A 12,748-nucleotide genomic window follows, 5' to 3' on the forward strand; every position below is an offset into this window, starting at 1 on the left:
ATCCCCCAGATGCTCCCTTACTGCACTAGGGACCCTCCATCCTGCAAATGCCCCAGCTGGAGCAGGGAGTGCTCACACCATCCCCCAGATGCTCCCTTACTGCACTAGGGACCCTCCCCAGTTCATGCCCTCCAAAATCCCTGTTGGACCAGGAACCCACCTGCTCCATATTTCAAATGCCTCAGCTTGAGCAGGGATCCTCCTTCCCCCAGTCACCTCGTGCTTGACCTGGGATTGTCCCACTCCATACCCAAAAATATCCCATGCTGGATGCTTGATCCCACTCTCTCTTTTATCCCCTGGAATTTGGGGGCTTTCAGAGATTTCCAAGTGAGGGAACCCCGTGGTGGGGGAGCAGTCCAGAGAAGAGCTGTTACATTGCTCAGAGGTACCACAGCTCCTTTCCACAGAGGATTAAAGTATGTGGAGAGCAAGAACTGCTGGCCCAGGAACCAGGGAGGGGACAGAAACTTGGCTGAGGATCCCGGAGAACAAAGCAAAAACAGGAAAATGCACAGACGAGCCTGGAAAGTCATGAAAACAAAGTTTAGGTTAAATACACAGAGGGTCTCTTATCTCCTTGGCAGGTTAAGAAAGGGCAGCGTTTGCCTGCAGAGCCTGTGGCAGAACCAGCTCCTGGTTACTCACAGGGAAGGCAAGAGGAGGGGATGGAGGTGTTCGGGGTGGACAGAAAGGGGCTCAGCCACCCCCGAATCTCAGCTCTGGGGGAGGTTTGCTCCAGGGCAGCAGCAGAAGGACACAGAGCCCCACGGGCAAGGACAGCTGGGTGGGAAACCCTCATCACTTCCTGCTACTCTGGTCACTTTTTGGTCTCCTACACATCCTCCAAGCTCCTCAGCCTCTCTGATTTAGGGGTTTTTTTAACCTTTACTTCATAGAATCACAGAATTATAGGATGGTTTGGAAGGGACCTTAAAAGCCCATCCAGTTCCACCCCCTGCCATGGGCAGGGACACCTTCCACTATCCCAGGTTGCTCCAAACCCCATCCGAATCTGACCTTGGACACTTCCAGGGATCCAGGGGCAGCCACAGCTTCCCTGGGCACCCTGTGCCAATATTTATACCACCATGCTGGAGTATAAACCTCTAGAATTGAGACCTTGGGTGTGAGCTGAAAAATCAGGCATGAGGACAGCAGAGAAAAAAAAAAAAAAAAAGGAAAATGTAATATCCCAAATATCTCAGATAGCTTCTTGTTTATTGGAGTTGAAACCAATGCTCCTGTGGAAATGCAATAGATTTAAAAGCTTGTCTGGGGAAAAGCAATGATCATTTCCCACCAGCTGCTCACAGCTTCCTTTCGTGGGTGCAGCTCCCAAAAACGAGGCATTTTCCCCTTTGATGTCATGGAAGGAAATAACCTTCTGTGTTTGGATCCAGCTTTTGCTCAGCTCAGCCCTGCTAATGCCAATCAGGCTGTTGAGGGAATGGGAAGGGTGTGGGGAGGTTCAGCTTGACCCTTTAGCACCGTTTGCTTTATCTTTCACATTAAATTGCTGTCCCATTGTTCCATATCGCCCCTTGCATCTTAATTTCCCCATCAAGAGTCTTTTGTTCCCCTACAAAGCTTTGGAAGCAGATGAGAAAGGGAAACCACTTGCAATCATCTTTCCAGAGGGTACCTCCAGATCACAGGCAGCAGCACTTGGAAACGACTGGGAAAATGAAGCCCTGTCACGAAATCTCTGTTAATTTTTCTTGGAAATGCCTTGGTATTGCTTTGAAAGCTACTTGGGACTGTCCAGGATGGCAGAACTGGGATCCATTTCCCTCCCTGCTTTAAAATTCATGCAAGGCACAAACGAGTTGCTGAGATCTTCCTGCCATCATCACCAGGAGCTGAATAAAAATCACATTAAAGTTACTTTACACTCCTGCAGCAGCAGCAGCTGGCAGCCAGTGTCTTTAAGTGCTTTTTGAGCCCATGGGCCAAAGAAAAATCAGGATGCTGTCAAGTCAAGGAGCCTTCCTGTTAATTTAAGGTGGTTAGCTTTGCCAGTGGGATAGATTTTCCAACGTGCTCAGCTGTTTTATGAGCCTGGCCTCTTCTTTTGGTGTCTGAATTGAGGAGAAACTCCTGAGTGAAATAAATGGCCCAGTGGTTTTCTGGGATGCTGGCTCAGGCAGTCTCCATCACTGTCCAGAGGTCCTGGATGATGCCACCATACCGAGGCCAGGCTCCAAACAACCCCAGGAACATCCTCCAAACCTCCTGGATTTATAACAACCCTGAAAATACAACAAATCTGCTGTATTTTATCTTGGTGACCCAAAAAAGAAGTGTATTCCTTCCCTTCTGGCATGTTTCCTCTGGAAAATGCTGCCACAGCTTTAAACAGCTTTGCAGAAAGGGGGTAAAGAGAGAGGGGAGGATGCTCACAGAAGGGTAGGTTCTGGTTTCTGGAAGGAATTGCTTCCAGAGAGGGACTGGTGCATTTGGGAGGCTCAGCTCAGCACAGCGGGAAGCAGCACTTCCTCTGTTGTTCCAAAAGAAAAATGAAAAGCAAAACGAAATATTAAAAAAATTTTAAAAGCCGATTTTCCTCCAAATAGAGTCTCTTGGGTGGAAAGGACAGCGGGATGTGTGGATGTCCAGCTTCCTTGGATTTTTCGGCAGTTTCTCTTGCAGCTAGTGCCCTCTTGAGGAAACCTCTCCTCTATTCCATCTTTACTGGGCTTTTTCCCTCCACGAACGAAATGATCTCCCTGCGGGGAGCAGGAGCACAGCCAGGGGCTGCGATTCTGCCCTGCCCCAGCACAGCCATCGGTGCCGGGGACCAGCTCATGCCTTCCCACCAGGAAGGAGGATGGCATGGGAATGTGGGATGGCATCCCCGCAGGAGACGAACCCTTCCCAAATCAACGTGTTCCCGGTGGCAATCCGGGATGCTGTGACCTGAGCCCCGAGGGAAGGTTCCCCACCGGCACCATCACAAGCTGCCCCCCTCCTCGCCTCCCGAAAACACCAGATAATTGGGAATGGGAGCAAAAGGTGAGGACAGTGCTGCTCTCAGATGTCCGAATGTCAAAGCACAGAGCTGGCGGCAACAAAGGGCCGTGGGGATCGATGCGGCTGGCGGGGAAGGGAGCGGGATGAGAGGCTGCTTCCCGGGAAAAGCGATGCCTGAGCCGGCGGAGCAGCAGTGCCATCGCCTGGAGCCCTCCTCCAAGATGCTGATGCCTCGGGCGAATCCCAAAAGAGAACACAAACACGCGTTAGTTTTTCTTTCCACAGCCAAAACTTCTTCCAGAGCGCGGGGACTCCATGGTAAAGGGATCGGGGTTTGCGCCGCTCTTCCTTTTTTTCACCCCAAAAGCGTGGGGAACGCGGGAGTTTTGCAGCTCTTGAGCACAGCTTGGGAAAACTCCCTGCTTGAAGGATAAATGGTTTGGGGAATGATTTTTAGGGCAGTGCTGGGGATGGAGGGTGGTGGGAAGCGCTGGTGTCAGGCGTTGTTCAAGGAATACGGGGCGGAGGATGATGGTGGAAAGCAAATCTGTTGTGTCAGAAAGCAGAGTTTTGCAGAAAAGGAGCCCCTCGGGTTGATTTTACCCTAAAAATATGAATTTACATGAGTAACAACAGAGATTTGGAGACAATCTTGCCATTTCCCTTTACTTCCTATTCCTCAAACTGGGATGCAAGCACATCCAAGCCATAAATGGGGCTCCTGAGCTCAATTCTGGGGAAAGGTGTGCAGGGCTGGGGGTCCTGGTGCTGGATGGGGCCTCACTGGGGATGGGGAGCCACGGACAGGCAACGGCCGAGGGGCAGTTCCACCTCTAAAACAGCACCAGTGCTGTTAAAATGCTGTTTTAGCATATTGTGGGCTCTTTTCTAGGATATAAAATATCTGTGCTTTTATCTATCTATCTATTTATCTATCATCTATCTATCTATCTATCTATCTATCTATCTATCTCTATGTCTATATATCTATATATATATATAAGTAGAGATACAGATGCATCACTGTATATATACTGAATATTTATTGGGTATATATGGGAGCTGTGTCAGGGGAGGTTAGGCTGGATGTTGGGATAAAGGCTGAGCTCCAAACAGGTTCCCCAGGGAATGGTGACATTCCCAAGGCTGCCAGGGCCTAAGGAATGTTTGGACAAGGCAAAATCTGGGATTGCTGGGGTGTCTGTGCAGGTCCTGGGGTTGGACTTGATGATCCTTGTGAGTTAATTCAGGATATTCCATGGTCCTGTCTCCAGCAGCAAGCAGGGGGTTTTACAGGAAACAAAGATAAAGGAACCCACCTGTAAAAACTACTTCTAAATCCCACCATAAACAGGCACAGAGCTGGAAATGACCTCACTGAGGATGGGGAGCCATGGAAAGGCGACGGCGAAGGGGTAGTTCCACCTCTAAAATAGCACCAGTGCTGTTAAAGTGCTGTTTTAGCATATTGTGGGCTCTTTCATAGGATATAAAATATCTGTGCTTGCTGCCAGGGCCTAAGGATTGTTTGGAGAAGGCAAAGGCTGGGATTGCTGGGGTGTCTGTGCAGGTCCTGGGGTGGGACTTGATGATCCTTGTGGGTTAACTCAGGATATTCCATGGTCCTGTCGCCTGCAGCAAGCAGGGGATTTTACAGGAAACAACGATAAGGGAATCCACCTGTAAAAACTACTTCTAAACCCCACCAGAAACAGGCACAGAGCTGAAAATGCAATTCTATCCCTTGAGAACAGCCCTTACGTACATGTAACATGCAATAAAGGATGGAAGGCGCCCGTCTCACACATGACAAATACGCCCGTCTCACACATGACGAATACGGAGAAAAAGCCGAATGTATTGCACGCCAAGCACACTCATTTCTTTTTATGACGCAGAAAATTTGCTTATTACACAGAAAACAAATGGGTTTTTAACCACCGCCGCCCTCAGGCGCCGCGTGCCGCCCTCAGTCCCTCGCGGACAGTGACCGCGCCCCCATGGCTCAGGCCACGCCCCCTCGGTCCTCCAGGAGCACAGAGAGGCGGGCGGAAGGCGCTGAGGGCACGGCGGAAGTGACGTCAGGGCGCGGTGCCTGCAGCGGGCGGCGCTGTGAGGGGAAGATGCCGGTGGCGGTGATGGCCGAGAGCTCCGGGAGCTTCAGGCGGCTCCTGGAGCAGTGCGAGACGCAGGAGCTGGAGGTGCCGCGGGGCGGGGCTGGGTCTGTTTGTGTGTCTGTGTCGGTGCGTGGGCCTGTGAGTGAGCGGGGCAGCGCGCAGTGTTTGAACTGGCCCCTTGGGCTCGCCACGGAGCCTCTCAGAAAGTCGCAGGCTGCAGATAAATGGCTGTTTCTCTCTCTCTATATATATATATATTCTCTATTTCGGAGGGAGTACGAGGGAGGGGGACTTTGTGGGTTTCAGTCCTTCTTGTGGCTGAGAAAAGGAAAATATTGATCAGGGGAGTGGAGCTCTGAGCCAGGCTCGGGGAATTACCCTCAGACCGAGCTTTACTGTGGCAGCTTTCACTGGAAGCTCCCTCCGTGCTGCTTTACGTTCTCTTGTCCCTCGATAAAAGGCCTGAAAATTGGAAATCTTTGCCGCTTTCGAAATTGTACCGCTATTTTTAATTGCTCGTTTATTTCCTCCTTGTGAGCTCTACTGAAGCGTGGCAGGGGCCAAAGCTTAGCTTGAGGTTTTTGGGAGGGGCAGAGAGCTTTGCTGTGGTGGAGTGGCCTGAGCTGAAGGTAAACGAAGTCAGGGGTTAATTAATAGGGGTTAATTTAATTTCACTTTCAACAGCTGCAGCTTTCATGAGCATAGGAAGTTGAAAAATGTAGGCTTATTTATTCCCCCCCAAAAAATTGCACAGGTCTGTTACGTGATGTGAAAAAAAAAAAATAAAGTAAAAATAAAAATCAGTCGTCTTGGAGTGTTCAGTTTACATAAAACTTGGCTTCCTGCTGCGTTTTGTATCACAGCCCTCTTTAAAATCTGCAGCCCTGTAATGTGTGTTTGTTTTCAGGCCCCTGGAGGGATTGCCACACCCCTGGTGTATGGCCAGCTGCTGGCTCTGTACCTGCTGCACAATGACATGTAAGTGGCTTGTCCCAGCCTGGGACACTGGCTGTGTCACCAGCACACGGGGAAGGGGCTCTGTGATTAATAAAAATGCTGGTTTTGCAAAGAAATAATGACAGTGCTCCTGGCGGATCGAGTCTCTTTCACTCCTTGATCTGACAGGAAAGCTGTTCTTTCCTGTGGGGAAATTTGGGAATAAAGTTCCTTCGGTGGTGAAATTGGCTCCTCTGGGAAGTGTTGAACATTTCAGAGTTTTGTTTTGTAGCTGTTCAGGGCTGTGTTTGTTTTGGGGGTGTTTTGGATTTGTTTGTTTGTTTTGGGTTGGATTTGTTCCTTCTGTTTAAATTCCAGCAGGATAAGTCTGGCCTGTCCCTGTTCAAAATGAGGGATGCTGTTGGCTTGAAGGAGCTAAATCTGCAGGAATTCCTGGGAATTTGCCCTGGGGAGGTTATTTCATGTCCCTGTGTGTACTTAATGCACTGAACTTGAGGTTTTAGGGAGAAGTTGCTTTCCCAGAGTGGTGTTAAATGAGGCAATTCGTGAACTGTTGGTTTTGTTACAGCAGTCCAGGGTTGTGTGCTGGAGGGCAGCTCTGCTTTCCCACCTCAGTATCCAATATTCCTTCCTGGAAATGATATTTTTAAAGCACTGAGAGTGTTCATCACAGCATCTGGGCAAACCTTGTGGTGTCTCTTTGCAGCATTTGGTGACTGAGAAGTATTTTTAATCTTTAATCTTTTTATTTATTTATTTTAGGAATAATGCACGTTATCTCTGGAAAAGAATCCCTCCTGCTATCAAATCTGTAAGTACTGGGCCAAATTTACCTCAGAAACCTGCTGGTTTTGTTGCACTGCTATGTTCCCTGAAAACCTGGGGGCGGAAATGGGTTTATGCATAAGGATTTTCTTCTGGATTAACACTGGAGTTTGGTTTTTGGTTGTTTTTTTTTTTTGGTCACAACAGGCAAATGCTGAACTCGGTGCAGTTTGGTCAGTGGGACAAAGAATCTGGCAGAGGGACTTCCCAGGGATCTACACAGCAATCAGTGCACATCAGTGGTCTGAGACCATCCAGCCAATCATGGAAGCACTCAGAGGTACAGGCTGAGCTTCTGTGGGAGCAGGGAATTGCCTGGAATTATTTGTGTCTGCTCCAGCAGAAACAAATTGTTCATCGTGAAAAATCAGGCCAACTGCTGCCAAGGTTTTGTGGGTTTTACTAAAAGGTTTCCAGGTGTTGGGTGTAAATTAAAAACTCTACAAAACCTTGAAGAAACAACTAAAGTGGTCTTAGTAGGATTTTGTTTCTGTGTATTCTTTGACACTGGATTTTCATAAACCATGTGGTTTGTTCTGTAAGAGCAGAACAGACCATAAATCACCCAGTTTTATCAGACTTCTCACCAGAAAACTTGGCTTGGCATTTCAGAACCTTGTAGGAGTTACAAGGTGGTTTTTCTGTGAAACGTTTTCCATCCTGTGCAATGGTACCATGCCGACTCTTGCTCCTACAGGGCAATGCAGACTGCTGAAAAGGGCTGTTCTGCAAAACAAGTTCTCTGGAGCTTGAGAAACAGCTGCTTTTTAGATGGCACTAATTATTAACTAATTGCTGGCACATTGCCAGCAGAGAATGCCATCAGCTGCTGAGTTCCCTGTGCTGCTGCTGGAGCCCAGGATGCTGCAGGCTGCACTTGGAGGTTCATTGCAGGCCCTGAAGGGGTTTGCCTTGGCAGAGAACAAGCTGTTGTCTCTTGCTGCTGACTGTGAGCTGTGGGAGGGGAGGGGGAGCTCCTGAAGCGCTCCCTTGAAGGTTGGTAGTGATTTTCCAAAGGTGGTGGAATTGAGGAAATGTTCTCAGGTGTCCCAGCTCTGGAGATGAGTCTCTGGTGTCCTGTGTTCCTCTCTCCCTAGATGCAACCAGGAGACGAGCCTTTGGACTGGTTTCCCAGGCTTACACATCCATAGTTGCAGATGATTTTGCAGCCTTTGTTGGCCTCCCTGTAGAAGAAGCTGTGAAAGGTACTTGGCATTATTCCCTGAGTGAATATACTGATGATCATGGCATTTACATTTTATACTGATGATCGTGGCATTTACATTCTCTGAAAAAATTCCTTCTCCTGGGAAGCTGAAAGGCAGAGAGAGAGGCCTCAGAGAAAAGGAAAACAATTCTTCTCTCATTTGCTTCTCCTGTGCTGTGCTCACATGTGGAATGTGTTTGGAGATTGTTTACCCACAGGTGATTGTTCCATTGGATTCTGCTGGGAGTTGTTTTGGCTCTTTGGCCAATCAGGGCCAAGCTGTGTCAGGACTCACAAGTTTTCATTATCTTTTTAGCATTCAGTTAATATCCTTTCTGTATCCTTCAGTATAGTATTCTTTAATATAATATAGTATCATAAATTAATAAATTAGCCTCCTGAGAACATGGAGTCAGATGCATCATTTCCTCCCATCATCAGGGTTGCCAGCATTTACAGTAGATAATGAGCTCAGAGAGCTCTAAGTGATGATTAATAAAAATGTATCTACAAATTCTGAGCCTCTTAAGTGACTGGGCAGTGATTAGAGGAAAAAAAATCTTGGTTCTGGATAATGGTTTGATTTTTTAAAAAATTATTTGCTGTTAATTATCACTCTTTATTCTCCCCTTCTGTATCTTACGAACGCCTTTCCAGGTGTGCTAGATCAGGGCTGGCAAGCAGACTTTGCAACTCGCATGGTGATGCCTAAAAAGCCAGGTAGGTGGAGCTGTTACTTCATGAAACATTCAGCATTTTCTAGGAAAGAGGTGTGAAGTTTGTAAGTACAGCTTTGCACAGGATTCTGTTAAATACTTTTTGGACACTCATGCTACACGTGAACACAGGGCATGTGTAAAATGTGAGGAAGTATAAAGTGGTGGGGTTGGTTTGGACTTACAGCAAGTAGTTTGGATTAAGCTAAATCCTCACATGAACTTGTTGAAACAAAAGCAGACAGGATGTGTTGGGATTGCTCCCTCTCCTCCTGCTGCTGGCTCTGCCTCTGTGCAAGAGAAACTGGATGACCTCAAATGGTCTTAATAAAGATGAGTAAAAGATATACCATCTTGAACCTGAGATTTCTTTTTCATTCAGGAGAATTAGAACAGGGATTTAGTGAATCCTTGTGTTTTGAGGAGCTCCAGTTGTTGATATAATTTCCTTTGATTTAAAATCTAAATCTTCTCTTTTCTTCACTTTCATAGTGTTGATTACAGATTGTCTATTCCTGGAGACCATGGTCTGCAGAAATACTTGGCTTTTTTTTTTTTTTTTTTTTTCTAAATCTGTATCTGGCTGTGGCAAAAATAAATATTAAGATGTAAAAGCAGGATGAAACAACTGTTCTTAAACTGCTCTGTGCAGCTCTGGCAGAAGGAGCCAAATTACAGCATATCCAAAAGGGCAGGACCTGTTAGACTAAGAAATGGCACTGTTTGTATGGGCAGAGATTTTGGGTTTTCAGTGCCCATAGTAAACAGGTGCCAGGTGTGGAAATTTACCCCTAAGGGGTGCAAAGCCAACCAGAGCCCTGAGACTTGAGCAGGTGGGGTTTTTGTGACCTGGCTGCCAAATGTGCAGAGCCTAAAAAACTTGCAGTTGCTTACATGTGGTTTTTATTCCAAAAGTGAGTGCAAGAACTGCTATTCAGGCAAAAGAGACTCTTTTGAAGCAGCTAAGCCTTGGGTATTCTGCTTTTTAGTTATAAAGTCAAGTGTGATGAATAAACAGGTTTAATTTTAATTAGCTTTTGATCCATGTTTTGTTGCATAGAACTGTTTAAAACTGTTCCACTGAGCTAATTTTGTATGCTTTTCTCCAGGTGTGCTGGAAGCTTCCTTTAACAGATTTATTCCTTCATCAGGTATTTTCGTTTGTATATAATGGATTTAGCTAAACCTGCACAAACAGTGTCAGCACTGAGTGGGAATTGAGTCCTAGAGAGGTGAATGTTCTCACTGGCCCCCCCAAAATAAAAAACAGAAGCCCACCCCAATCAGGTGCTATGTAAATGTGCTTCTCCCTCTGTCTCCTCACTCCCTCATGTTTTAAGCAGTGCCTGAGATTCCTGAGGTTCCCACTTTCACAGCAGAGCTCCTGTGTGTTCTGCTGGTCTGGTCACCCACCAGATCTGTTTGTTTGGAGTCTCCAGGATGGCAGCTTGCAAGGAAAGGAGCAACCAGAGAGCTCCAAGAGCTTCCTTCTCAGGGCAGAATACTGTCAGCCTGTCATTACTCAGACTGCAGTGTGTGCAGAGAAATTCTGGAGGCTGCTGACAAGTGGAACTTGTTGCAGCAGTTGTTGTGGTTAGTAACTCCTGGAGCACTGAATGGTGCAGATAACAGGAATTGTGTCAGCTGTGCAGGGAGGAGATACAGTTAAGATCTGTCCCCAGAAGGCTGTTGAAAGTCAGATGCATTTAATTTGTTTTCCCTTACTGTTGTGATGGATGGTACTGCTGTTGGATTTGCTTTCTAAATTTCATTAATGACCCATTTGTTTTTTCTTTGTAGAACCTGCTCCAGTCCCACCAATTCCCAATGAGCAGCAGTTGGCCAGATTGACTGACTATGTGGCTTTCCTGGAAAACTGATCACCTTGCTCCTGTGTTCAGAACAACTTGGGAATCCTGCATACTGACAGTTTTAGATCTAAGATTTATTTTATTCTGTTTTATTCTGTTAAATGTTGCAGCGTCCCCCACTCAAAAGTGTGAAGTATCCAGTGTATGTCAGCCCCACTCCTGTTTTGCCAAAGCCCTGCTAGCAGTAAAACAATCCTTTAACTCTTGCAATATTTATTCAGTAGGTACACAGCACACACAGCAGTATTACATAGTCTTTTTTTGTTTAATTGACTCAAAGCAGGACCGTTTTCAGGTGTGTTAGAAATGGAGAAGAAACAGTTCTCTGGTGAGTACTGCAGTGCTTATCACAGGTCTGTTGCATGTTGAACTAGAGGACAGAGAGTGGAAGACTGCCCAGCCTGTATGTACAGAGAAAAAAATATTTTGATGAAAATGGAAGAAAACAATTTTGCAGTAACTCTCTTGCAAATATTTTTGTGGCATACTTAAAATTGATTTTTTTTTTCTTGTTCTTCCTAGATTGTTAAATCTACTTCTTGTTCTGATGTGAGAAATTTCACATCAGGCATATTTTTACAGCAGAATATTTGTTTAACAAAGACAAATCTACACTTTGAGGAAGTATTTTGACTTTTGAAAGGTTTTATTTGAGTGACTTAGGACACCAGATGTTTTCCTGGGTAACCCTACACCTTGAGTCTATCATGTCTTGCTCCCTTTCAGTACGCTGGGCCAGGATCTGCAAGAAATAACAATTCTTACCTGTCTTTCAGCTTTCTGGGTTACTTTTGTCAGTTTGAAGAGCAATTCTCTGTCAGAGCGATGCTCTGTTAATCTTGGAGCTGAGAGTGGGTTTTGGCAGCAAACACGAATTCTCTTGCCGTTTGTGTTACGTTGGTGAAAAGGCTGTGGAGGAAGAGTGGAGCTTTAAAAGGCAGTGCATGTCTCCATTTACTTCCCCCCCCTTTCTGAAATCCTATCCAGAGGTTCCATGGAAGCTGGCGAGTGTGCCCTTGTGTTGTGATTGTTTTTCCAGTGTGCACTGCCTACTGTACATTCTCTTGGTGAGGGGGTGTTAGTAGGGAGGAATTACAAACTCTGCTCTTGCTGCCTTGAGAGCTCCCTTGATACGTAAACACTTTCTCAAAATGATTATTTATTTGAAACCCACCTAAGACTTGGATTGCTAAATTTTTCTTCAGTGATATTAAAGAACATGTTTACACTGACCTTGTGCACTTAAGTTTTTAAATTTTCTGCAGAATAAAGGTCTGGATTGGTGAGTTTTTAAAATTAATTCTTACTGGCCTAATTTGGAGAGGGCTAGTTAAAGATTACTGCAATATTTTATGCCTCCATAGCTTTGTGTGCAGCAATTGTATGGTGGTGTATTAAAAAACACTGGCACCCCTCAGATGTCTTAAAATATTCCTTGGTGTAAAGTGTTTGAACAGCTCAGTGAAAATTTCCCTTCTGTGTATGTATTGTACCTGTCTGCACTTGTTGGTAGCACACAACCCTGCTTGAGGAAATGAAAGTTAGACATAATTAAAGGATTATTAGGTACTCAGTGAATGGTAGTAGGAGAGGAGCAATGTGGACACTGGCAGTCTGTGTCTGTCTCAAATCTAGTATCAAATTATGTCAAATACAGTAAGATTGACCCTGTTCTGTTCTGACAAGTTGATAACTGATTTCTGGTCTGCTGTAAATTTTAAGGTGTCTTTTAGCTTTGGGTAAGGCATTAACTTATAACGTGCCTTGAATACTCTGTTCCCAGACACACTTTTTGCCTTGTGCTACTTTGGAATCCAAGCTATTTCACCTGGATTTCATCCTCATTGCCTTTATCCTGGTTTTTGGTTCACAAATACCTTACTTCAGATGAGCAGCTTTGTGCTTCCCTGTCCAGAGCCCTACCTTGGGAAACACTGTGTGAAATATTTCCTGAAGTGACATCTTCAGGCATTTGAATCCTCACCTGGCCTGCACTCATAGGAAGTGCACTCCCTATTCTTCTGCACTAAGAGGAAGTATTTTTGTGCTTGTATTTGCTGTTTTAATTGAAGCAATTGGTGT

General features: G+C 45.8%; 1 protein-coding gene across 1 annotated transcript; it reads left to right on the forward strand.

The window, feature by feature from the left end:
• The first annotated feature begins 5,017 nt into the window (after nucleotides 1-5,017).
• Nucleotides 5,018-12,083, forward strand: COPS8 (COP9 signalosome subunit 8). Its single transcript, XM_071418310.1, has 8 exons — nucleotides 5,018-5,174; nucleotides 5,998-6,068; nucleotides 6,810-6,858; nucleotides 7,020-7,152; nucleotides 7,970-8,077; nucleotides 8,737-8,799; nucleotides 9,905-9,946; nucleotides 10,596-12,083. Exons 1-8 carry the CDS (start codon nucleotides 5,097-5,099, stop codon nucleotides 10,673-10,675), a joined length of 624 nt encoding a protein of 207 aa, XP_071274411.1. The 5' UTR covers nucleotides 5,018-5,096; the 3' UTR covers nucleotides 10,676-12,083.
• Nucleotides 12,084-12,748: the final 665 nt, after the last annotated feature.

The sequence above is a fragment of the Agelaius tricolor genome, unplaced genomic scaffold (genome assembly GCF_023055355.1).
Source record: "Agelaius tricolor isolate 1412-34295 unplaced genomic scaffold, bAgeTri1.0.p SCAF_83, whole genome shotgun sequence".
Taxonomy (NCBI): Eukaryota; Metazoa; Chordata; class Aves; order Passeriformes; family Icteridae; genus Agelaius; species Agelaius tricolor.

Excerpts from the sequence above, each read along its gene's own strand:
- COPS8 (XM_071418310.1), top strand. The coding sequence starts at position 5,097 with ATGCCGGTGGCGGTGATGGCCGAGAGCTCCGGGAGCTTCAGGCGGCTC. Across the intron at positions 6,069-6,809 it reads TACCTGCTGCACAATGACAT|GAATAATGCACGTTATCTCT; the intron begins GTAAGTGGCTTG and ends TATTTATTTTAG. Across the intron at positions 8,078-8,736 it reads TGTAGAAGAAGCTGTGAAAG|GTGTGCTAGATCAGGGCTGG; the intron begins GTACTTGGCATT and ends ACGCCTTTCCAG.